Genomic DNA, 27,016 nt, shown 5'->3' with positions numbered 1-27,016 from the left:
TGACCACATCGGAGAAGCAGCAAGGTATGACATAAAACACCCACGTTCTGTTATGCCTCTGGGGCCCTGGGAACTACGCTGACGGCTCCAGCAAGGGTCTCCTGGCACCGGGGACTTCCGAGTTCAGGTACCTATCAGCATCGTTAGCTCCAAAGGGCTGAGACTCATGAGAAAAATCTGCCACCGGCGCACCTGGTCGCCTCCAGAATAACACCCTGCACTTCGAACGCGTGTCTGGGAGCCAGCGGTATAGTCAGTGTACGCGCACTGTGAAGACAGCTAGTATCTCTGCTAACCAAGATGCAAGGGCCATCTTTTTTTTATTTTTAGAGCTCCAAAAAGGATTGCCTGAAAGGTGCGTTAATGTTATAATGTGTAAAAGGTGAAGGATATAAATGTACTGCCTGACGGAGCTTATATAATAAAAAAAGACCATAACAGAAGATTAAAAAACCTTGTCCACCATCCCACAGTCCTTTCATTCCTTTTCTCTGTAACCTCATGATCTTTCTGCCATCTCCCTGCCTTGTAGAATGACAATCCCCACACTACGGTGGACACACCTTGGTCCCCAAAAGTACTGTACTGAGCCTCAAAATAGACCGGTGGCCTCCAGCTGCTTCAGGTCTTTTCCTTTTCCTAGTTTGCTCTGCATCCTGTAACTACCGCTGAAATGCAAACATTCACATGTTAGTGCAAGAACTTGTCCATCCGTACCAGATAAATCAATTACGAGCGCCAGCAAAATGAACAAGGAGCACCCAGTGACCCAAATCTTCAGGTTACCTTTTAACAGCAATAAACCTTCCCTTTTACTGCTCTATTTCTAATGCATTTACAGGGCTTTGTTGTGAAACCCTGTGTACGCTAAGCACATTCTTCCACAATGGCCCTTTATTGTGAGCCATGGCCCAACACCATGATGTGCTAACAGGCGACAGGACCACGCAAAGGAACATGGCATCCTCAGGCCCTGGGCACGGGCTGATCTCACCTACTGTCAGAAACGTCACCATGTGCAGGGGGACAACTATGGCCTGTTTATACTGGGGTTGCAACACAGACAGCTGAACTCACATGAACCAAGAACCAGGATGGGCAACTGAAAGGTCTCCTTCTGGAAACATCTTTTCATCAGTAGCTTTAAGGTTCTTGCTAGAAATTTTCCGTGACACGTACCGGTTATTTTTCTATTGAGCAGAACAGCTCTGGGAGGGACGGTATCATTTGCTAAACCCTTTTAATACAAACACCCTTTCCTGACAGCTTCCACGCTCTTTCAAGTCTTAGACCAAAGAGCTGCAGCGAGCTGCGTAGCTGGCAGCTCCTCTGCCTGCTGAAGCACAGAGCTAGCCAGCTCTAGCTGGTACGTCCCACAGCAGGAGCCGCTCCGTAGCTTACAGCAGGTTTTTTTGTGCAAGATTAAGTCATTTCAGGAAGATACTGAAAAATCCTGAACAACCATACACTATGCAAGATCACTATCAACAAAACAGCACGCAAGTCAGGGGGGTGGGCCAAGTTTAGGAATTGCACAGTGCCTCAACGGGGTGCTTAAAGCATGTAATGTATACATGTCTCTTCAAAGAGAGAGATTCATAAATACAGCTCCATCTAGCACTTCTACCAAAGACGCTGAAAACATGTAAAACCAGAAATCATTTGCCAGAGAAGAAGAAAACCTCCCTTTTTCTCTACAGCCACCTGACTATGAAGAGTGCAGGCATATCCTCCTGTAAGGTCCTTTGAACGTAATAAGAGCAAAGGGCTCCTGACAAATGTCCCTCAAGAAATAGAAGCGCTTTGTGATCTGTCACGCAGGGGACAGGGCATCTTTCTTCTGATGGCTGACATTTGTGGACTTAAGGAAAACAGAGCTTCCCAGTATTCATACTATAAAGGAGAGACTGAAGAGACCGCTCGTTAAGAAATACCACACTAAGGCCCAAATCGTGAAAAAGCTTTAAAAAATTGCCATTAAAACCCCTTCCCAAAGAGCTATGCACGGACAGAGGAAAGCATAATTTGCTGTAAAAAGCAGAGGTGGGCGGTACAGATGACAAAATGCAAGTACTGAACTAATGATAAGAGGAAAGAAAAGCAATAAAGGGAGAAAAGGATGACCAACAAGTAAGAAGTTAAAGAGTAAAAGGTGAAAAGCCTTTAAATAGGTTCTCCAAGTGACCGAGAAGTAAAAATAAAGAAAGATAAGGGGGTAAAGGGGTAGGTGGTGGAGCGGTTCATTAAATCACAGGTAAAGAAGATTAAGGTAACCAAACAACATGGGCTAACTACGAACACAGTAGGTGCCCTTAAGACTGGAAAGTGGGGAAAGAGCTTAGCCCAGCCACAATAAAGGAAAATGGAAAGCCCCAAGTTAAGGGAGGGGGATTGGGAAGAGGGAAGGTAGAGCCCCGGACTGCTCTCCGGCTGGGCGAGCACCTCTTTCTAGTGGGACGTTTCAGGCCTTCACAGCAACCAGACTGCAATTAGGGGCTTACCTTTTAAGGCAAACCCAAGAAAAATATTTTCACTGTACAAAAAAATCAAAACTTCATAAGGCTAGAGGCTAAACAGCAGCCTTTAGATCACGAATCCAATCCTATGGCTCTTTTGGTGGTGTTCAGAAATAAACGATATGTAACTTGCGTAAACCAGATCAAAAAAAACACGCCAGTTTTTTGGCACGGTTTTTTGGCTGTGGTTTTGGCATGGTTTTTTGACCAAACCAACAGCAGCATCAAAGAAACAGGCAGAGAACCTAACCAAGAAACTCAAAGCGGGCAACCCAATCCAGCATTTAACGCACACCTTGAATAATTTCCTCAGAAGAAACAACCTTTAGGGTTTTTTTGCCTATTTAAAATGAATGTCATCAGTAACTCACTAGGAGAGGGACACAGTCAGAATTTCCCAACTTGTGGTGTGCGGTGGGGTCAGGCTCAAATCTACTTTTGGGCAACAGAATTGAAGTAGTTTTGACACACCTGCAGAAGCTTTATTCAGGCACCGATTTCTGACAACTCTGGCCAAGACACTGTCACGCTTTGCAAAGCACTAATAAGCCCATACGTCTGTTGGCTCTCTGTAGGAAAACTATTCAAATAAATCTGGCACTCTATTTTCTTCTGGTTTTTGTTTTAAAGGAATATTTAAACAAAACCTCAAATCCTCTCATTTATCAAAGAAAGGTAATTTGAACTGTACAGGCTCCTTTCTGCGGATTCTCCAAGCTATCCTGTAGCACAGATATTAGGGCAACTGAATGTAAAAAAGGCATTTCCCACGGGGGTCCTGTGCGGCTGCCCTTCCCTTTTGGGGTAAAAGAAAACCAACCCACCTTGCAGTCTCCTTCCATTCCATCTCCTGTCCGTCGACGGCCAGAAGTTCATCCAGCTCCGTGAAGAGCTGCGGGGGCGCCGGGCTGTCATCTTCCTCTCCGAGGATGAAACGGATGCGTTCGGCAGCGGGGGAGACTGCAGAGGTGAAAATACTGCGGTTAACGGCCTGAGAGATGACCAGGGACGTGCGGCTCCTCTCCTTCCCCTTCTCCCCAAAGCCATTCAGCTGTCTCTCCAGGCTGTCTTTTCCATTTGACATCCTAGTCACTGCGGACGGAGGGGCGTGAGCGAGGGTGCGTCTATCTCCCTCTCTCCCCTTCCTTGCCTCTCACTTAACTTCTTAGAAGTTCGAGCTGGGAGTAAAGTTCAGGAAAACTTGCCTCTTCCTACAGTCCTTAACTATGTTACAGCAATTTGCAGCCCTTGTAAAAAAAGCGCTATCAAGCTCAAAACCAATATGCTCTATGGTGCGTGCCCAAGGACCTTTCGTACTCTGATCAGCTGAGATCCTTCGCCCCCTTTTTTATATGACGTAAAACCAGTTTCAGCCAAACTATTTTGGGGCTTGCTGTGACAGCATCCCATAGCTGGCTTTCCCCTCCCTGCCAACAAAGCTCGGGCTGCCATTGGCCTGCACGGCAGGCTGTAACCTCCCCAGACCCACCGCTGGAAAACACAGGAATATTTAACAGAAAGGTTGTCTCATCTATACATGAAGAATGCGACCCAACGCATTTAGTCAGGCACCAATGCACTGGAAAAAAACAACTGTTCCGATTGGGAAAAGACTGCCCATTTAGGCCAAAGAAACTATGTTCAACACATGCTCTTTTGACAGCACAAGCAAAGTTCATTTGCATTATTAGCTCAAGAAAAATTAGCAGAAACCTCTTCCTGGCTAAGAAACACACGTGATTCAAAATTAAAAACCGAGAACATCACTGTCCACATCCCAGACCTAAGGGCATCTCCCAAAGGCAGCTGGAGCTCATGCCACAAGAGTCACCTTGCTGGAGGACTTCTTGGGGTCTACAGGTTTTTTCCGACAGTATCACCTTAAAACGAAGGTGTGATCATGTGAAAATTTTAAGACAGACATCCTTTCTGCTGAATGTTTATTAGCATTAGAGTTAAACAGCAGACTATGAACTTTGAACGCTTCTGCTAAAAACTCCTTTCTTTTCAAAAGATCAGCTGTCTGTCTGTTGCAAAATAATTAATTACACCAGGTGTCCAATCACCATTGATTTTGCCAGGGTAAACAAAGTCTCAATTTGTAATGTGAAAAAAGGAACCAGTAAGAAACACACCCTTTCCTCCCCCCCTTTTTTTTCTTTTTTTAAGAAACTTTCATAGCTTTCTTCTTAAATTACTCAGCAAAGGTTGATGCAAATTCATTTGTCAGTTAGGGCGATGATGCTTTCATAACACAAAACAGGTTTCTTTTCCATTGAAAGTATATTTGCAGTCATAAACCGCCCTTGCAATTCCCCGGGCATCCAAGCAACATTGCCCCGCACTGGCTCTGCAACTCAGAGGGGTAACAACACACAGAGCCACCCATCCGGAACCCCCTGCAGCGCTCAGGCCAGGGTGGTATCGAGAGTAAAGGCTGTTGGGCACCCTAGCACCTACCAGTCTTTTGGCTTTAAATGTTTATAGAGGAGCCACGTGTCCCTTCTTTAACATCCCAACCCAGCACCAGAGAAAGCAGCCTCTGAAGAGGTCTTCAGAGTACTGCATGTCCTGCTAAATGGGCTGGAAAGTGATCTCCTCCTCTCGCTTGAACGGGAGCAGGGACATTTACACGCTCCTCCTTTCTCCTGTCGTGAAGTCCTCAGCAGCATTGCCTTTCATCACAGAAACACAATCCCATTAAGGAAATCTATAAAAGCCCTGACCAACCCTCAGTACGGAGCATCACAGTTCAGCCTCTCTACCTGCCAGCTAGGCGCATCAATCTGTGTTTTTCAGCGCTACCATCGTGTCTGCGCAGGTGCGACCCACCGAGGTACCACAAACTGGTGCTGGTCTACACCCGTTTCCAGAAATCCCCATCCGCTATCCCCCACCATTTTCACCTCCCTGAGACGTGTAGCACAGCCCTTGCCAAGGGGTAGCCCTTGTGCTACCCCAACACAAATAACGAACGTCCTGGTCACTGCCTATCACCACTCCTTTCCCAAGCTCATCATCTCAAGGGTACCGTTCCATAATCACAGCTACCTTAACCGCCACTGCCTCGGAACACGTGCTACAGCAGCCTTCCAACACAGACCAGCTGGTCTGTGCCTCTGCCGCTACATCACCTAAGCCACACGTTGCCCATCGTACAGTAGAACTCCCAAGCCACACAAAGGCTTTCACGTTTCCCGTCTGTCCTTCCTTTCAGAAAAGCCATCACTTCCCACAAAAACAAAAGCTTTCCTTCGATATGCTCGTAACAGGAGAGAAAAATATTGCTAAACTGAATTTACAGACATTTAGTTACCGAAAAATACACATTAACCCTGCTGGTAATGAGCACTGTTATATAACCACTAGTTCCTACAGAATTGGTTGTTTTTCTCAGATGTATTTCTCAGAAACTGTGAGGTGCATAATGGCTATTTGATTATTTGACTTGGATGTAGCAGATGCACTTTGCAGAACAGTTCTAAAATATATCTGCAAACACGTAACCTTACGCGTGAAAATTGTCCTTGCAATTATAAAAGCAATTTGGACTAAAAAAACTGCGTCTAAAACACATTTAAAACAAACATTAGTATAAATAATTAAGATTATCCTATTCTAAAAATGCAATTAGGCATAACACTTGAGCTCATCTTTATACAGTCAGCCCCAGTCAACCACCGGTGCCAGAAGCTTCTGCTGAAACTAATGCACCTGAGCATCAGGAGGCAGGGTTCGATTTCTCGCACACGCTTCAGGGCAGAGGGCTCTCGCTAGGTGCGCGTAGGAAACAATACCGACTCAAATAGAGGCCCAAGACTGAGCTAAGGCCTTTAAATACAGAGAATTAAAAGATGGTGCCTGGCCAAAAGAACACAAAACAGCTTATTGCATGAGCCCACAGACTTGCATGATCTGCTTTCTCATCTTCCCTTAGCTGGTTGGAACGTAGCTGAAGAACACCACCATCAAGCGGTTGCTGCTCTCCGGCCGTCCAGTGGTGAAAGGGCCTGGGGAATTTCACAGCGGTGGAAAGGGCCTGGGGAGTTTAAGCTGGACGGCTACAGCTCGTGGCTGATGGTGTCTCAACTCTGCCGTCGTCCTCCAGACGAAGAGCAAGACCTGCTGGCAGAGTACCCGGCACATGCATGTTCCATCATCTTCCCTCTCAATCTGCACTCATGACTCTCAATACACTTTTTTATTCTGAACAGAATTTCAATATCACAGCTAGAAAAGCAGTAAAATAAATTCACAGCCTGTCGCTTCAAAAAGCAACGTGGAGCACAGCAAGCGGTTGGTGCATGGAACAGCCTGTAAGAGAAGTGACTGCAGAGCTGCTGGAGCTGCTGAAGGCATCGGTTGCAGCCGATGGGAAAATTCTCTCTTTTCAGTCATCTTGAAGTGGTTTTATTACATGGAAGCGTTACCTTGATACTCGAGATCCCATAACACGATAATTCCACAACCGCCCACAACATTTTGCTCACTGAACTGCATCATGAGAGGAATTACAGAAACGCTCCCACCAAACATGGACATGCATCATACGTCACACCCCTTCTTTCTTTTCTTCTTTCTTCTGTTTTGGCTAATTTCCTATTAGCTGCATTTAGCACAGATGATAAGGTTCAAAATCCAATTAAGGAATTTGCTGGGTCACAGGTCTCCTATGGCTTGCTTTACCACGTTCTTTATTGCGATTTTGTAGGTTAATGGGCTGTTTATGGGTTGTTTATGTGCTCTCTTTAGCAAGGAGAACATATTTTCATCTTAATCTCCGGAGCGAACACTGTGTGCTCAGCGCGGGCCGGACAGCTGAGTATCAGGCTTAAGAACCGGAGAGCAATTAACCTGGGGGGTGAACTCTGCAGACCTCCCCCTGCCTGACCTTTGAGCACCAACCCCGCCAGCCTGCCCCAGCCTTGACCATCACCTTCGCTTCTACCTAATCCGTCCAGTTTAGGAGCTGCTGGAACCGGCACCATTAACGACAGGATCAGCTGCCGCCGCTGCTAAGTCTTTTTAACTATTATTTTCCTTGCTATCTCATTCAAGAAACATCCTGATGATCAACAGACGCATGTAGCAGAGAAAATGCTAATCCACAGATTTAGATGGCTAGGATTATATTTTTCCCCTGATTGGGAGAGGAGTTAAGGTATTAATTGCAGGTGGTAAAATGCTGCAGTGCAACATTTAAACAGAGGTTTTGCCATCCGTAAGCGATACCTCTTACCTCCCCCTTTTCCCTTTCCTGTTCTTGCGTTCAGTCACAAGCGGTCCATGAGGCGGCTTATAAAATACATCACTTGCAGAAGAGAATGAACACATCAGCAGTTTCTCCTAGTTCAGTTCAGGCCAATTACAAGTACAATTTATACCCTCGGGTTCCCAAAGGCAAAATCAATCTCCATCAACAGAGAGAAATCTCAGAGAGCTCAGAAATAGAGAGAGACACATTCTAGCACGACAACCTCAAATCAGCCACAGCTGAACTTCCCAGCCCGACATCAGTCCCACTTCTGCAGCTGCTGGCTCTGGTGGGGAGCCCTCCCTCGCTGCCCGGCACGATGGAAGAGCAGGCGCAGTGCCTGCGGTGCTCCCTGCCGCGCACGGAAATGCCGGGAGGCTTCGTGGTGTCGGCAAGTATCCTAAAGTCACCTCCTGCTTCAGTGCCAAGTTACAAGTGCCTCGCTTGTCATGGGTGGAAGATGGTTATAGCCCAGCTCTGCAGCTGTACGATGCTGCCTTGGGATAGGGGGATGGGGGGGGGACTAATTTCTGTTGATGCACAAGTAAACCAGCCTCTTCTCCAATCAACCAACACGGCTTTCCTTCTGTTTTTTCAGCTTGCTGTTACCAGTGACACTTCTAAATACCCTTGGGACCTGCACACCTCAGTCAACTGCTTCCTCCATTCAAGGCCAAAGAGACCATCTAACATGAAGTTCTCCGCAACTTCAAAGTACATCGGCAGCTACAAAAATCCCCAAGAGACCTGGTGTAAACCCTTCCTCAAAGCCTGTGGCAACATTATCAAGGAAGGCTATCTGTCAAACGTGCTTTCCAAATACACTTATTAAAACAGGACATGATTACACTCCCATTCATTTCTGGGGTCGCCCTCACTCAGCCAAAACTCGGTTCAAATCCATCTGAAGTCAGAGAGAGCCAGTTAAGTGAAACACCTGTGCAGACACTTTTATCAGATTTAAAGTCCTTTTCTTTCTAGTTAGCAGACTTCACTTCCAAAATGAACCCATTACCCAAAACAGTTTTAATTGTGTGTTAATGTTGATACAAGACCTTACACAGTTTAATCATTTCCCTTATGATTTATACCTTTGATCAACTGCCACTCATTTCCTGATCGCTCTTGCATAGACAAGCCCCAGAGTTTGAGCATTTTTAGATGCAATTCAAGGCACTATCTGGGGGTAAACTTCTACTAAGGATAACTGATGACTAAACCCCATGCTCCAGTCAGCATTACCAATGAGAGCAGCAAACCAGGCAGTTTTACTATTCTAATCCCCCTGACAGCAACAACCCCTTCTCTATCTAGGCTTCCTGCCTTGCAGATCACAGACAGCGCGACACAAGCACAGAGCTCTGCAGACTACAGACAGTGCAAAACTGCTCCTAAGGACAGAAGACTAGGGCGGGGGGGGAAATTGCAACTCACTTCAATTTTGATTCTCCCTTCGTACAACTTCCAGCTGCAGGGCAGACTGTGGACACTTACTGTCTCCCCTTGATCCCCCTTTCACAACAGGGATGTCATCAGAAGCAGCAGTAACCTGGACCAGTGCTGATTCCACATCGCTGATAACACCAGAATTCATGCTATCTTGATTTTGCAGTGAGATTCTTACTCTGCATCTACCTGGCTTGATTAATATAGGCAAGAGCTAGCTCAGTCACTCAATTTGGCAAAAATTGTGGAGGAAAGCTTCTCAATCAAGACCAGGGTAAGATTTGACCGTAAGCATGTGAGACGAGACTTAAGAGCATCATCTAAAAGCAAGCAGAGAAGGCTTTCACAGCTCACAGTTTTACCAGCTTCCTTGAAAGTCTAACCCAAATGGAGTCACACCTAAAACCAGGAGTCACCAAAAATCGTCGTCTTGGACGTCTTCACCAGTTTGTGTATGGCATCTGACACACTCAGCCAAGGCCACAGGGTAAGGCAAAGGACGCTCTCTCAGTTGACGAGCAATACTGTTCAGCATTTCTGGAGCACTGCTCCCGTTAGAGCACGGCACATAGACTCTCCTTGCTATTCTTGCACCTTTATGGGTAAGGACTGTTATTCCCGTTACAGAAGAGACAACAGTCAAATTAGGTAATACCAGTTTCTGCAGAACGACCCAGGTGAGAACTGATTTCCTGATCCCCCAAGTGCTCTATCAAGTGAGCGCATCCTCGAGTGCAACTGAAGAAGTCAACTGCACAAAGATTGACACATGAAATCTGCTTCACGGCAATGCTTGCACCTGAAAACGTTGCTCAGTGACCGCAGATCAGGCCTTTCCCAGGGTCTTGCAGAACCCACCTCTGGGATGATCAACTCTCCCGCTAATCACTCTAAGCAAGCGTGAGAATTTATTTTTTTCTTATTTTGTTTCTTTTCTGATAGAGAAAAACGATTACTTTTTGACCCTGCACTCGGTGCTGGCTGGTAGCAAGGCAGCTTAGACTTGTCCACAGGCAGAACTTGGCAGCCTGCAGGGAACACTCACCATGCTACACAGATCCCATCCTCGGCCGTTCCTTTCACGACTACGGGCTGCAAAAGCAGAGAACGCTATTCAAGCTGCTTGATCCATCTTGGAGAAAATACCCCCCATCCCTTGACCGTGACCCTTTCCAGCACATAATGAATAGCATTGACTGCCTCTTGAATAATCCATTTTTTGCTGGACTGTTGTACTGCATGATTGTACACGTTCTACTGTAAGCTCCTCTGCAGCATGTGGCATATATTAAGTCTTTGATCTGCAAAAAAACTTCAGTATTAGACAAATGCTTACTAATAACATATTCTCTCAAGTGCCAGAAGAATGGCAGCTTTTACGTAACGATTTGCTGAGCGTTCTCAGCCCCCTTGGTCTTCAACGCTGTTGAGATCATGTACAAAAGTTCGGTCTACAGATATTTTATTGAAACATTCCTTGGAGATACAGGGACCGAAAAAAGACCCTTCTTCCAAAAATGTCTCCAATCAACTCATCTATAGCAGGCAGTTCACGTGGACAAGGTGTGCAATGTGGACAATCGGTCTGGCAACCTTTTAAATAAAGCCAGCACCATCTAATGAAAAAGTCAGTCAGCCTTAACATAAAAGGCACTGCCTATAAAAGAAGAAAGACTGCTAATTCCAACCACACGGTTATGATAGAAAGACCCTGGCATGCTATACCTCAAGTCTAATTATGAACTTTTCCCGACATTGTTCCACTCAAGAGAGACTGTCAATAACTGTCTTCAAAAACTGTCTGTTTTTTTCAGCTGCAGACAATAACAGTAAGATATATATATATAACGCGTCAGGAGCAGAGGCAGCTGCATATTCCAAATGAAATGCATTATTGATAGCCTCTCACAGATACACGATTAGCAAGATGAGCCAGGCTGAATATTTAATATACTAACAACGCAAGTCTGCCTGCTCAAATCAACGCAAGGTTCCACTCATTCCAGGGGTGCGGAATCGGGTGTACGTGGACCATGCAATTCTCCGTGGGCATGCTGTAGCTAGATGCTGATCAGCAGCGACTAGCTTCCAAACTGCTAGAAAACCAGGAAATTTCTCTTTCGCTATGACTTTTTTTTAATTTTCTAGATTCACCGAGTGCCATCTTTAATTACATCAAAGGCAGTGATGCCTCTGACACTTAACTAGCCCACGCTTCTGTACCGTAGCCTGCGCCCTGTAGCAAACCATTCTGTTTATAAGCCCTGACGTGATATAAACTACACAACAAGCAATTCATTACAAAATATGGCTAACAACGGTATTTTTTGACTAGTCCTGGAGGTCAGCCATCTTACTTCAAGTTGTGTGAAACTGCTACAGCAGCACATTTTTAAGGAGCTATTACTGAGCAGTTGCCAAAAAGACTTTAATAAAGGAAAAGCAGCATCTAGAGAAAGCCTGGCTTTTTTTCTGAACTTTGTAACATTTCCCACTGTCACACAGATACGGGACGCTGTCTGGCACCACACCTCCCTTGGACTCGAGTAACAGTCAAGTCTCCAGTTAAACCATTTAGCAGCACAGTGGCTGCCACATATAACAAAGTTCAAAAATCGCTCCCTAATTCTCAGCGTTTTTCTTTTTCTTTGGCTTTTCTCCGTTTTTCTTTTTCAAGCAGTATGGCTTTCACAGTCTCTTGCAGAGACGTGTGCTGTTTACCTCTCTGGAATCCTGCTGGGGCCCTATTCTAGTATCTCAAACATCCTGATCACGTTAGGGATCATGCACAACTCCCCCCGTACTTCCACCAGCATCAACAGCACAACGTGGGCACAAAGCAACTGCTCAACATAAGCTAACACAAAAGAAAATTCCTCTTCCTCTGGTGAGCAAAAAAAGATACTATTTTCTTTTCCAACACTGTAACGCGGCTCCCTCAAAGACAATTTTAAAGTTGTTTTGATGTGATGCAGTCCCTGAAAAAGTCTTGTCATTTCCTTGGACCAGGTACAAGCCCTCCTGCCAAACTATTAATTCGGTTTAGCACTGATCATTTAACTGTGCCCCCCTTTTTAGGTAATGGTGAGAGAACAGTGACATTTTTAAGGACACAGCTATAACGACTCTGGGCTCTTTTTCTGAATTTAAGCTTCCATGCAGTGACAAGAAGAAACTTCCCTTCCCTCTCTGCACTTTAAAACCAGCCCTCCGGCTACAATAGACAATTTTATGCCCATCAAGCTCTTCTCGCAAGCAGGGTTTCATCATTGTCTATTTGTCCCGTTCAATCAACCTCCACATCAGCTCTGACCATTTCAGCACTTCTAGAAGTCTTCTTCAGCGAGGGCTCAACAGAAGAGAACCGACCCGCAGAGGAAGGAAGCCAAGCGCAAGCGTGCGAGAACTTGCATTTTTTACTCCTGCAGCTTCCGTGCGTGCCGAGCCCTTTGTCCCATGTGCTTTTCAGCCAGTGTCTCCGGCTGAAATGGAGCCCGTCTCTGTGGCCAGGCGGTATTTCAAGGAGTACTGAATGTCTCCGGCATCCAACACTTTTTGCTTTCAACTCTTTTCATTCTGCCCCCTCTGTTTTAGATGTTGCCAAATACCTCGTCCACTTCAGGCACGGAGAGAAAAGCGCATTATTATTCCTTACAATCGTTGCAGGAGACCAACTGGTGTACAAGAGCAAAATACACGCCCTGAGAGGGTGCTGCAGGTTGTTCCTTCTTCGTGATCACCTGCCCCGCTTCAAACACCATGTAGGACCGAGATGCCACAGGCTCCCATCAGCCACGAGGCTCAAAAGCACAACTGACTGCTGGGAGAGAGGAAGGAGGGAGAGCTAAATAAAGTAGGTCTGATTTTTTTCCATTGCCTTGCACACAGGACCATTATTTACGAACTGGGTATCGATGGCTGGGTCCCATCCCAGTGGTTTCGTTTGGCACAGGTGTAAGCGGCAGGATGAAGTGCCAGGGGGCAGAGGCCGAAGCTGGGTACCGCAAACCTGGCAGAACAACTAACAAGAGAAGCCCTATCAAGGCGAAACTCATTTTCAAGGCTGACAAATACTTCTTCAGCATCCATAACGTGACCTTCTTTTCATTGCCGAGCGTAAAATTATCAAAGGCAGCGTTCGTTACTAGGCATCGTTTTGAACAGCAATGAATACAGCTCTCCTGCTTGGTTTGAATGAAGCACAGCAAAGGGGCACTGCAGCGGTCGACAGCGGGAAAATGAAGATACAAATAAACATGAAGAGGTGTCTGTTACTGATATAACTAGAACCGGTCTCCACCAGAGCTGGTGGTGGATGTGGAAGGCACTCCCTTCCTCCATGTGATGGAGATGAGGGGTATGCGTTGGCTGTTCTGACGAACGCACATCTCCACACTATAAGCATTAACGTGTGAATTCGGTAGCCTAAATCCATTCGGAGCTTAGGAGGCCACCTCATCTCGAATATCAGCAGGAGTAAGGCGCCAACCTCCTTTGAGATGCTTTGAAAAAGCTCAGCTTTTCTTTTTTTCCATCACCTTCTGAAAAGCTTCATTCAGTGACAAACCGCCCTTTCGGCTTTTAAAGGTTAACAGCCACTTATCTAAAAAGCTGCAAAGGCAGCCTGAGAATTCAGACAATGCTTTCATTGACTTGGAGAGAGCAGGATTTGGCCTGACAGAGCGCTTACAAAACCAGTTAGCTTCATGCTTGGATGTTGGTTTTCCTCATAACTTCCCTGCTGCAGCAAAGCAAGTTTCATCAAGTAGATCCATCTCTTCAGACCTGCACTTTGGGCGACCGCATTTATTCCGTATTTTAAATCCTGATAAAAGCCCATCCTCAGCACTTCCCTCACTTGGCATCCCTGGACATGTTATGATCATCCTGATGAATTTGTCACCGTCTGTTAGTGGCATGGCAAAGCAAAGCTTTTGGTGGATAAATCACTTCTCTGAGGGCATTTTCTTTTTCTCTCAGAGTCAAAACAATTCAGAAAAGGGCTCCTGCAATGGTATTTCAGTAGCAGAAAGACCCTATTGAGATACAGACACAATAACCAGTTTCGTTCCCGCCTTTAAAAATTAACCACCATTAACTTCAGGCTCGGAGTGGCTCCAGGCTGCCAGCAGCACACTCCTTCCAACTGCCTTCCCAGGAAGAAACTCCTGATTCAACTTGTTCTCAAAAGCCTGGTGACATTTCTGCAGCTCTTGCTCTTCACCGGTTTCCCCTTGCAACAGCAAGTAGAGTCCAAGCTTCTGCCTCCTTTTTACTCTTAGCTTCACGGACTCGCCCCCCACCTCCCGGGTGAGCACTAAAAACCTCCACAGAACGTGGTCATGCTGAAAAAAAAACAGGCTCGTTCGTTCACGGACAAGGTCCGCACAAAGGTCTGCACCTTCAGATGTGCCCCACTACTCTGAAGCAGAACTCAGACAGACCGAGACCTGCAAACCGATCCCTCCATATAAGAACAACTCAGTTGCTTGGTATCCCTCGCGCAGCGAACTCGAAAGGTTGCGTAGTTAGATCAACTGCTGACAAGAGGTGCACGTAGGTCCGTATTTTGAGCCGTTTTATGTAAGCTCCCAAATGGCAGATGACCTCTCGTTAGCGCGATGAAGGGAGGTAATCTGGCAGGGTATCACACAGCAGGCATTTTAGCAAATGTCAACAGCAAAAACAAATGTTGGAGAACAACAAGTTGAGGTAAAAGAAGTTTGTAAAAAAAAAAAAAAAAAATTAAGAGAAGGCCAATGAAATGTTCATGAGAAGCGATGTCAGGCTAGCAACGTATACCCTTCCTTGGCTGCACGTCAACTGGCCAGATTTTGCGGTTAACCTTGGCGCCTACTGCACAGAAGAGGAAAGAGCTGTTCTCATCAGACTCCGAAGCACAAGATGGAAAATTGACTCACGCAAGGCAATAACTTCAGTGGATTTGCTAAGGACTCACCTATACTGGAAGGCAGTTTTACTGCTTTAAGCAAATTTCTGTAATTCAATCAACGAAATGCAAGTATAAAGTATTTCCACTTTTGGGAAATGAATACAACTAGGATCTATACTAGTAAAATTGTGTGTATGGGGAAAAAAAAAAAAGAGACCTTTATCCAATGTATTTATACAGTAAAACTAAGCACAGGCCAGCTTTCAGTAAGTGACTGTACTGTAATTAAGATCAATATACTCAGGAAAACGATACTGCCAAAACTGAGGAAGGAAGAAAGCTAGTTCAAACAAACCTAACTTTTTTTTCAATGAAAAATGAGAAATTTGATATCTAGAGACACATTTGGAGACTACTTATGGAATGCAAAGCCAGCCACACAGAGATATACTTTTACCGAAACAACAGAGGCTCAAAAGCAGTAAGGAAGCACAAATACACAGAATAAGGAGGCAAAGCCCCACTTCACCATACCAGCTAAGAACATGTTAGTCCAACACAAGCCTAGGTCAAAGCAAAACTAGCAAACGTGAAACATAAGGACGATTCAACCAAAAACTGGAGAATGAGTACACAAGGCATACAAGGAAAACTAATTATTTAAGAACATTAGCAGCAGGAGCTTGAGAACCGGTGGGTGAACTGGACCACCTCGGCGTGAGACAGCCAATTAAGAGGATTAAAGATTTTGCAGAAAAGCAAACCAGCTTCTTCGTGTGAAAATTCACCACATGGGTGGAAAGACACTTAACCTTTTCCGAAGGCTAACATGTGAGGCAGCTCGGACATGAAGGTGTCTGCAGAAAGAGGAAGAAAAGACAGAGATGAACTCAGCAATAAGTGGCCAAGACCCCTTGCGCTCACACCTCACAAGACCCTGTCCGGCCCTGAGGCTTTAGCGAGGTCTGGAACATTTTGTACAGCCTGAAACCAAAGAAAACGACGATCAATCCATGAAATCACCAGGAATAGGTACCCAACTAATTTAACACACTTTACCACAGGATACCACCTAGCACAGCAGAAAGAAATGAACTATTTTATCCGATTTCCATTTCTTTCTAGACTCCAGGTACTGCCCTTTGGAGGTTTTCTACCACTGTTCAACCGTGTTGCGGTTTCAAAAAGTGCACAAGGTTAGCATGCCTTTATTTTTCTTCCACTGCTAAAAACACAGCGAATCTGAGCTGCCATAGCCTGTTCGGACTTACACAGACCGGGGTTGCTGTCGTTAAAAACAAAACCATTAGCAGAGTTCCCAGAACCGAAGCCCTGCTTAAGCGGATTTTTTTTCTTTCTTTCTTTCAAGCTCCTAAATGCAACTTTAGCAATTATTGGTTTATGTAATTGCCTAACATTTAATGTTTACAGCACCATTTTACAACTAATCTACATGTAGTTCACTAAATGCTTTAGGGTTAATTGGTCTTTTGTCGTGCATTAAGTAGCTTGTTAATTATTAGACAGTTGGGAGGAACAAACAAGTAGGAGGTCAGTTTGAGGATGGTTTGGACTGAACAGAATGGCTGCTTGTAATTAGCAAAATGCACAGGGGCGATTTTTGCCTAAGCATTGACCTTCCCAACGGTCGACCCCATGTTTAGCCCCAAAGCAGGCAAGCCATGAGTGAATGGTATATTTCCCAGGATCACGTTGTCTCCTTTGTTCTGCCTATGAGGAGGATACAACAGGACTCATTTACCAACTTCATTGGTTACAGCATGTGCCTGTGAGGTAAAGATGAAACCACAGGAGAAGAGAGAGAGAAGATGCAATTCCTTGTGCTTGGCATGAAGAACGTAACAGGGAAAACCGACATTTTTAAACACACTTCAGACAAAATGGATGGAACAAGGAACGCAAGGAGGATCTAGAGACTAGATGACCAAAATCAAGCACCCACATTTCCCAGTTTCTTGATTAGAGCTCACCCAGGCCACATGTCAATACCATATTGCGGCACAAATAATTTTGTACCACGTGTGCTAAAAGGGAGCTCGCCCCAGGACATCTAAGTATTCCCTGCTCTGAGCACTGTGTGGGGGGGCGTGGGGGGGGGGTTAATCAGTGTGCCTCCTTGGGGCTCTATTCCACCTGCACTTCTATCTAATGAAAGAGTGGTTTGGACACGATATCATAACTTAGAAACCAACATTAATAACTTAATTACCAAGTTGGCCCTGCTTTGAGCAGAGGTTTGGAGCAGATGACATCCACAGGAGCCTTCCAACCTAATTTATTCTGTTCCATTAGTGAACTCCACATATAGCTAACCTCCACTCCAGTTATCACATCTGCTGCCCAAACGGGAACGCTTTGCCAGGTTTTCAGAACAACTTTTAGTAATGAAGAGAGACTGGAAACCCCATGCTGGTTTTAATGACCTGCTTGGCACCATGGTCTGGAAGTTGAGATCAGAAACTAAAGTAACAAAAAGCCAACTCTGTACATTAGAAGCATTTGCAAAAAAACACACCCCACCTGAAAAATTTATGTGCTGTCTTTTCCGCGCAAAGCATTCCCATGGCTTCTTCTCACCCAGCGCCGCAACTCCAACTTCTTTGGCTTTTAGTAAGATGGAGCTATTATTAACCATGTGTCCTGTGGCAGCCCAAAACGTTTTGTTCAAGAGTCCACACCCAAATTACTCTGGATGCTGCACAGACATACCCAAGTAGGCTAAACGGAGACACCAGGAGCAATTAAATCAAACTGACTGGAGGCTTGGGTTCAAAATGCATTAGAGAAATCGCATACGTTTCTTGCATGGACATTCTCATTCAGAATTGAAGTGACCTTTATCAGATACGTCTTGACTGGAGTTATTACATACTCAACTCCATGGAAGATTTTTTTTTTCCCCCAGGACCCTCTATGCTAACTAACTCTTTGGAAACACCAAGGGCTGCCCCGGCACAACCGGCCTGACTCCACGTGCTGTCCCTCAAGACCAGCCAGAGGAAAAGAGCAAAACACCACTGCTTCCTCTGCGTTCAGGGAATCGACCTTGACCAACTCAACATAGAGTCAAACTCTACCGGTACCTTTTAAATCCCTCCCCAAGCACAAAAAAGTGGCCTCATCTGCAAAAGCACAGAGCACCCTGAAGCACAGCTGGCCTTAAGGAGTGTTCAGGACATTAAAAAAACAAAACAAAAAAAAAAAAAAAAAACAAGGAGAGAGGAGGGAGGAGAACAAATCAGCCAGGTACTACTAATCATCTTTTAAACAACTTGGGATGGAAAGGGCAAACCAGGAACGAGCAGTGTTTTCCAAAAGGTATTCCATCAAAACAACATATCCTCAAATGTAAATCGCTTTACAAGTACTGATCTCCTTAAGAGTCCTTAAATGCTATCTTTATTTCTTTTTAATTGGTCCCACTGCATTTTAAATGGCTTTTTGAAAGTACAGTAGAAGTATATAAACATCACGTGTTGAAACACTGAACTGTTCGAAATGGGAATTAAAAACTCTGTAGTTTTACTGTTGCTCAAATGTCGTTATCAAGAAATAAGGAATGTACTTAGCTTTTTTTAAAAATACTCGAATATTAAGAAAGCCTTAGTGTGTGGCAAGTTTCTGCAAATCATTAATTATTGTAACTCAGCAAGGGGTGCTGCTGCTTTCCTTCTGACCCCAGGAACACGCACACACTCCGGGTGGGTTTAAGAACAGTAACATGGAAACGTCACCCTTCCTGAGCTTTAACGCTTTTTTGCTCCCAGCGCTTCAGCCACGCGTTCCCCCTTCCCCGCCGGGACCAGCGGTCTGTGCTTGGACCAGTCCGTTTTGCAGACTCAGCTTAACGCACGGCCGCAAAACCAGTTAGAAGGCCACGAAACCAGTTAGATGGCCACAACGGTGAGGGCAGGCGCTGCTGTCGGGTGCTGTCAGGAAGTTAGAAAGGAGTCAAGGTGCGATGGGAGCTTCGTACAGGAGACGTGTCCCCAACAGAAACGTGAAGTTACAGTTACCAACCACCCCCCAGAAGCACGCCCTGCAGTTAAGCGACCTCGGACTGCGCTGTCGAAAGTTCACAGCCCGGCAGCGGGGCAGGGCTCAGTTAATACCCGTATTCAAAGGACCCTGTCCCGGTGCCAAGCACGCAGTTCGTATGACAAGGGTCGCTTTGTCTCGCATCCCCCTCCACCTCCCAGCACATGGGAAACTGCAGAAATTCCCTTGCCGAGGAGAACAACTAAGCTGAGTAACTTGGAATTACAGGCTTTCAAGGTTAGTTTGCTGCTGGAGCCAAGACATATTTCCAGTGCTTCTCAGGACTGAAAACAACCTTCTACTTTTAATGACTTGCCTTTTATCTTTAATAAGGGATTAGGAGTTATTTTTCCAGCTAATACCTTAAAATCCAGATAATCATAAAAGCAATCAGTAATACCCAATATATGTTAATTACTCATTTTTTTCTCGTCTCTCCTTGGCGTGCTGTCACTCATGTACATTAATTTGTCTATAATAAGGCTGCAAATCAAAATCAACAAAAGGCTTCGGGTCCTCTGGGGAGTCACAGGTTTAGACGTGGGGGATTAACAACCGATTATATTTGCGATGACAGTGAAGAAAACAACATTACGGCCAAAGACGTGCTGAACTATCCAACCAGCCATTTACCTACGCCCGGACCTGTGATCTCCCCACACGCTAACTTCCCACAGGAGTCAAACAAAGCACGACACTGCTTTAAGACAAGCTAACGAGGCACTGGACAAACTTTTCAGCTAGATGGCAATAAGGGGAGTCAAAGTCGTGCTCGCCAAGTTATTCCCGATGGAATGTGACCCTAAAATAATTTGATGTTTTCCCTAATAGGCTACGCTTGCCTTTCCAAAGGGAATCTACAGGAATAGCAGGTGTACAAGCTTTACATTCAAGATCAGATGGTGGCAGAGGGAAAAGCTGAAGGTTCTGGAACGACGATAAAGAGCACATCGCTCAGACAGGTAATACCTATGACTGCGAAAGATTTGAATGGATGGGATGTCATTAAAAGACCATGTGCAGCCACCCATACTCTCTTGAGGGCATGGAAATGCAAGCAACCGGGCAACTTTCTTCTACCCAGGTTTATGAAAACGCTGGACCAAACACTGCTGCTGACACCTCCCACGCTGCTGTCTCGGCTCCGGAAGGTCAGTCCGGTAAGTACTGCTGGAGAACATGAAGTGAAGGAGACACTTCTGCAAGAGCAGGGGAGGGATGTCTCCCAGAAGGCCGAGTTCCAGATGAAACCCTCAGGTCGCAGCCTGGTCAGGAAGGAATTCACACCATCAATAGCTAAGTACCCTACAGTACAGTTCAGCCGCATTCAGTACAGTTCCCAGCGCCTGTTTCTCAGGCACGGAGCCACTGATGAACCATTTCAGCCAGCGGTGCGATTGATTTTTACAAAAATGGTGCTGCTGGTAAGCTAAAAGCTCTCAAAAAAATGCTTTATACGAGTTTCCGTTGATGCCCCTAGCACATAGGACACATTACATTCGTCTAAACAGTTTGCTCCCACAGATAAGGGCAATTCTTTGGCAGTAAGCACTGGTTCGGTTGAAGCAACAGAACTGCCCAAGCTGGACAAAGCTAAACCGATTGTCAGTCGCCGTCGTCAGAGGAGGGGAGTCCCTCAGACCACACGCTGCCCCTGTCCAGAACGACAGCTCCTCAGTTAGCAAGCTGTTATGTTGCGTGATGAGCCGGGAGAGCTGCAGGACTGCCCGCACGCCCAAACGCTTGCCTTTTTTTCCAATCGTGACTTAAAGTTATCACCTGCTACTCAGAAACCTTGTTTTAGCCACCACGCTGGCCAAAGATCTTTTCTGTGCAGATGGTGTCTGTATGTAAACACAGCCCACAAGCAGATGCGGTGAGATTTTTGAAGAGCCGTCAGTTTTGGCCAATTTCTGCCTCCCTTGAAATCACAGCATATTTCAAAGAGTCAAAGCCAAATGTTTGCAAATCCCCCCTTTTGCTAGCAATGATATCATTCCCCTTGAAAAAATGCTGTCAGAGATACTAAAACTCAACCTCTTAAATCAAGGAGTAGCACAACTAGCCTATCTATCCACACCTTTCTTTGCACAAAACAAAAGAGTTTCTAAATTGGAAATACTTACAATTTGTGACAAAGCAGACACCCAGAAACTAGACATTTGAACCCAACTACAGGAATACAATGCGAGACTGAAGGGAAAACACACATTTCACTGAAACCACCCTACAGCACAAAATTAAGAGGCTAAGATCTTGGTGAAGAAAAAAAATACATCTAACAGCACAGATACTGTACGAAGGAAACGCCTTTCATTGCTCACAACAATAGCATCTCTGTCATAAATCACTAGTCAAATCCTCCTCTTCCAGATTTTCACCTGCAGACCACAGAATTACAGACAAGCCTAGGTTGGAAGAAACCTCTGGAAATCATCTCCTTCAAGCTGGTGTTGAAAGCAGGGCCTTCAATCAGGTGCCCAGGGTTTTTTCCAATCGTGACTTAAAGTTATCACCTGCTACTCAGAAACCTTGTTTTAGCCACCACGCTGGCCAAAGATCTTTTCTGTGCAGATGGTGTCTGTATGTAAACACAGCCCACAAGCAGATGCGGTGAGATTTTTGAAGAGCCGTCAGTTTTGGCCAATTTCTGCCTCCCTTGAAATCACAGCATATTTCAAAGAGTCAAAGCCAAATGTTTGCAAATCCCCCCTTTTGCTAGCAATGATATCATTCCCCTTGAAAAAATGCTGTCAGAGATACTAAAACTCAACCTCTTAAATCAAGGAGTAGCACAACTAGCCTATCTATCCACACCTTTCTTTGCACAAAACAAAAGAGTTTCTAAATTGGAAATACTTACAATTTGTGACAAAGCAGACACCCAGAAACTAGACATTTGCACCTCTGAACCCAGCTACAGGAATACAATGCGAGACTGAAGGGAAAACACACATTTCACTGAAACCACCCTACAGCACAAAATTAAGAGGCTAAGATCTTGGTGAAGAAAAAAAATACATCTAACAGCACAGATAGTGTACGAAAGAAACGCCTTTCATTGCTCACAACAATAGCATCTCTGTCATAAATCACTAGTCAAATCCTCCTCTTCCAGATTTTCACCTGCAGACCACAGAATTACAGACAAGCCTAGGTTGGAAGAAACCTCTGGAAATCATCTCCTTCAAGCTGGTGTTGAAAGCAGGGCCTTCGATCAGGTGCCCAGGGCCCCATCAAGCCGAATCTTGAACATTTCCAGCGAAGGCTATTGCACCACTTCTCGCTCCAATGTTTGCTCTCACGGTGAAGAATATTTTTCTCATACCCAGACAGAATTTCCCCTGGAGCAGCTCACGCTCGTTCCCTCTGCTCCCATCACTGTGCAACCTTCTGAGGATCTGTGTATATCAGAGAGACAACGGGCTTCACTTGCAGCTCTCCTAAGAGCACGACAACCGCACGGACACAGCCAATGCAGGCTAAGTTTCAGGACTGCCCTTTTCTGTCCAGCCAAAACCTAATTCCACTTTATTGCTTGGTTCATTACTTTCTTCATATCCCGGCGGCATGCACGAAGATCACAATGACGTGGTTGTCCTACGTCCAGCACAAGTTCTATTCAATCCCTGCTCCTCATACTCAGGCTGGGGGCAGGAAACATTGAGGCGAGTCCCTAACGTGGATCAGGACTTTGGATGCAGGCTGAATCACTCCCAGGGAAGATCAAAAGACTTGAGAGGCTTCAGCTATGAAATTCCAAGGCCTTTCGACTGCACATGTGCAAGCAGGCTTTCACAAAGCTTAGACCTTTGGGTAGTCTGGACAAGTTTTCACCTGGGCAGTGACATAGCCAACTGTTTTCATTCCAAGTATCTGCTGTAAAACACAGGTGGGATCTAGTTTCCAGAGATGAGGATCACTAGAATTATTTTTTTGTTAAGTCCTCTGAAGCCTTTTCTGGAATTTTAAACAGAAATTTAGCCCTGCTTTCCTTACTCCTCCTCCTCCCCAGAAGAAACATGAGCTCAAGGTAGATACCTAAATGGAAAAATCAAGTCCCAGCGATTACATTGTGGCAAAGACACAAGCGAGGACCTTCGATTCTCCATTTTAACTGTCGATGTGCTATCGCACAACTATAAGAAAAGAGTTAAGAAACTGTTTTAATGTTATGTTTCATGTATAGGTGGCTAAGACACGAGTAATCTACCACCCATATGCTTCAATATTCACATTGCCTTTGCTATGACTTTATGGTCCTGTTGAGTTTGTTTTCAATGGCCCTACGCGTATCTGACTCCAAGGTTTCCCCATTCACAGAAGAGTACTGCGCTAGCAATTCGTAGTTCATTGGATGCTATGAATTTGGAGAATTTCCTGGATCTATCAGAATAGGACTTGGGCGGCAAGGAAAAAAAAAATGCAGTAGCAAATACAGATGCACCTACTTGTAATTGCATATAGCATTTACGTTCTGCCCTCTGTGCAGTAACTGCTTCAATTGCCCGAGTCCCAAATAGCTTAAAACTGGCTGCTTTCATTCAGCTTGCTTTACAATTCTGAAACCGTACATCATGTAACTTGTGGGGAGGGAAACAGCAAACCATGCCCTTCAAAATTTGGTTTTTACACTGGAATTTACACTATGAAAATTGAAGCACCCAGTGAACGTACGACAGAATTTTTGGAAAAATTGACAGTAATGGCTTTAAAAGTCAACACAGATGAGACTGCCAGCACCCACTTTCTCTACCCTACAGCAGCGATAAAGCCTTATCAGAAAGAAATGCTTAAAAACAGACCTCGACAACCTTTCCTTTGGACTTTTTTTGGCATTACAGCACCCCTAAGAGTTTAGACCAGGCGAGACGCTTAGCCAATGACTCATACCACAGTTACAAACATATCGGTACTGACAGCACGCACTACCAACCTCCATGGGAAACAACTTCTGATGTGCTGGGTTTATGCTTCATGTGTCTGACTAACATCAGCAAGTCCCCAAGTCCCCAAACCAGGAGTTTAATAAAATACTGAGAAGCAGCAACTACATACCAAGTGCACGCATAAGCTCTGCGCTACCCAGAAATGAATTTAATTCGCTTGTACATCAAAACCGAACTCTCTCCATCATGTTCATGTATTTTCTCACGTTAATGCATCTTTCAGTTTCAAGACTATAGTGTTTGAAATCCCAGCTCTCTTGCAAACACGCACATCCCGTAGAGTCGATTTCCTGATACCTCCCAACACCTCCCCCCGTAATGCCCGGAGTCGGCCCTCACGTAACACCAGGAATCATCTGGTTCTTAGCTCTATGAATAGAGACTCTGCCTGTAGACGGTGACCGTGGCCAGGGCAGCACCCCGGGTCACATAACGCTGTGCGTGTTTCCTCTCTCCGGAGCATGACACGCGGACGCCTGCTTGCGCCTGGCCAGCACAAGCCAGCAACTGCAGCATCCCGGGAGCTCGCGCACGATGTCAGCACCTGCTGCTTTTCGAGTGAGAATAACTAAGTCATCAGCTGTCTCTTGCAGGAAAAGTACAGAGACTTGGCCCTCGTCTGCAGTAATTACGCTGTTGATATATACACGCAGATGAAAGGAAGCAAAACCAGCTCCTGTTTTCAAATGCAGGTGACTATGCCTCACACAAAACACAATTAAGCTGTCAGTTCCTTCAAACCCCAGTCACAGCTGTCAACACAGTTGTGGTTTTGTCCAGATAACAACTCCACACATTCATTTTAACTTGCCTAAACAGAACTTGCTTTTAAAACAGATCTAATTTGCATACAGGCTAATTTTTAAGCTTCAAATGATCTCAGTCTTACCTATTCATCTTATACTTTAGCGTAGTTATCTTCCCTTAGCTCTTGCCCATAGCTGCTAACACATCAGCTACCGGCATGACGACCAGACAGTTCCTATTTTCTTCAGGCCCCTGCTCACAATGTTCACCATTTCTTTCTCATTTCCTTGGAGCTGACGGAGCATCTGCTAACTGCAGCAGTGCAAATTCTACAGTGCAAGTCTCAGCATATGCTTATAAGCCCTGCATTAAAAAAAAAAAAAATGCAGAAAACCAAGTAACTTTTTCAAGTATCTTTACATCATGGCCACTTAACGCATATGGTAAAATCAACCGGAGGGCTGAAGAAAAGGGAGATGCTGGTGAAGCTTTGGAGAAGGCCCGTCTGTTCTTTCACAGATTGGTGATTAACACAGAGCTCTGGAAGGAAGCGGACAACGGGAGAGGTAAACCAGCAAAGATCACCCAGAGGGCTAGTGACAGGGAGCCAAAAATGGAACTTGGCTCACCTGACTCCACTGCAGTGTCCTCTCCATTAGATTATATTGCCTATTACAGAGCCATGGTACGCTGATGCTCTCCTCTTGCCTTGTGTTTCCGACAACACAAGGAACGCTGTTTAGCACAGGGCCCAAAATGAATTCATCTCCTGTTGAGTTAAGGGTGAGCAAAACTGGAATGTATGGGGGGAGGAAGAAGTTGCAATTTTTTTAATCTTTTGGGTTTTTGTCTATGTCCTAGAGCTTGTTGGTAAGAAAGCAACTCATTATTTTTGTGTCCCTTTCTTGGAAGTTAATTATATTTTTAAGCGGAGCATGCAATTTTAGGAACAGGTATGAAAAGCAGAAGTGGTTTTCACAGCATTGAAAAACTTGCTGGACTTCTGACCTTTCCCTTTCATTTCAAAGAACTACAGGAAACCCCCAGAGAAAACAACAGTCTTCATACGGGACCTCTTCTTCTGAAGACATGCAAGTCAGGTTACTCCTTTTCATATTCCATTTGCCGACAGAGTAGGCTAGAAGAAATTGCACCTTGAAAGTGATAAAAGCAGTGGACCCTCACACAACAAGAATTCAACTCCAGCAAGTTGGAGAATTATTTTCTTCTTGCATGGATGCAAAAGAGGCATCACGAAGTGAAGCTTCTCTTCGTAGCACTGCAAGGGGCACCCCATTCTTACAGGAGAAGATCCATTAGAAGGGCTGCATGACCAGACGACCAAATCCCAGCTCTGGGGACTCCCGTCAAACCCAGAGGAAGGGGGGACCTCTGCAGCCACAAAGCATTCCCGCTTTCGCTACAGAGGCCAGGCGTTTCTCCGCTGACTTCCCAACCGGTACGTACCCTTTAGTTATCTTGGAAAGTCACTTACGACGCCATAGGACTAGAGCATCAAATCATTACATCTTCAAGACAGCGATACAAAATTTGTTCATACTTTCGTCCAATCATTTGCGTTTAAATACTTTCTTAATAAACTGATTAAAAAACTAACAAATGAAATTAAGACCCGAACTGTACCGTAATCTACCAAGAACATGAAAACATTATAAGAGAGCACTGAATAAAGAGCAGAAAGGACATGTTTGATTCCCATCCTGGTTTCAGCAGGGATAGAGTTAATTTCATTCCTAGCAGCTGGTACAGTGCTGGGTTTTGGATTTAGGGTGAGAACAATGTTGATAACGCACCGATGTTTTAGTTGTTGCTGAGCAGTGCTTACACTAGTCAAGGACTTTTCAGCTTCCCGTGCTCTATGGACCGAGCAGGCTGGGGGTGCACAAGAAGCTGGGAGGGGGCACAGCCAGGACAGCTGACCCCAACTGGCCAAAGGGACATTCCATACCATGGGACGTCATGCTCAGTACATACACTGGGGGAAGCTGGCCGGGGGGGCTGCTGCTCAGGGACTGGCTGGGCATCGGTCGGCGGGTGGTGAGCAATTGCACTGTGCATCACTTGCTTTGTATATGATTATTTTATTTCAATTATTAAACTGTTTTTATCTCAACCCACGAGTTTTCTCACT

The 27,016-nt window shown here is 45.2% G+C and overlaps 1 protein-coding gene across 1 annotated transcript in view; it reads right to left on the bottom strand.

Annotated features, from left to right (window-relative positions):
* Nucleotides 1–27,016, bottom strand: part of SLC4A4 (solute carrier family 4 (sodium bicarbonate cotransporter), member 4) — a 205,913-nt gene that overhangs the window by 94,898 nt on the left and 83,999 nt on the right. The window contains exon 4 of the mRNA XM_009324028.1: nucleotides 3,341–3,476. Within this exon, the coding sequence (XP_009322303.1) occupies nucleotides 3,341–3,476 (136 nt within the window). The remainder of the gene's footprint in view (nucleotides 1–3,340; nucleotides 3,477–27,016) is intronic.

The sequence above is a fragment of the Pygoscelis adeliae genome, unplaced genomic scaffold, assembly GCF_000699105.1.
Source record: "Pygoscelis adeliae isolate BGI_AS28 unplaced genomic scaffold, ASM69910v1 Scaffold55, whole genome shotgun sequence".
Taxonomy (NCBI): Eukaryota; Metazoa; Chordata; class Aves; order Sphenisciformes; family Spheniscidae; genus Pygoscelis; species Pygoscelis adeliae.
Note: the sequence above shows the minus strand (reverse complement) of the source record. Positions and strands in the feature narration are given on the sequence as shown.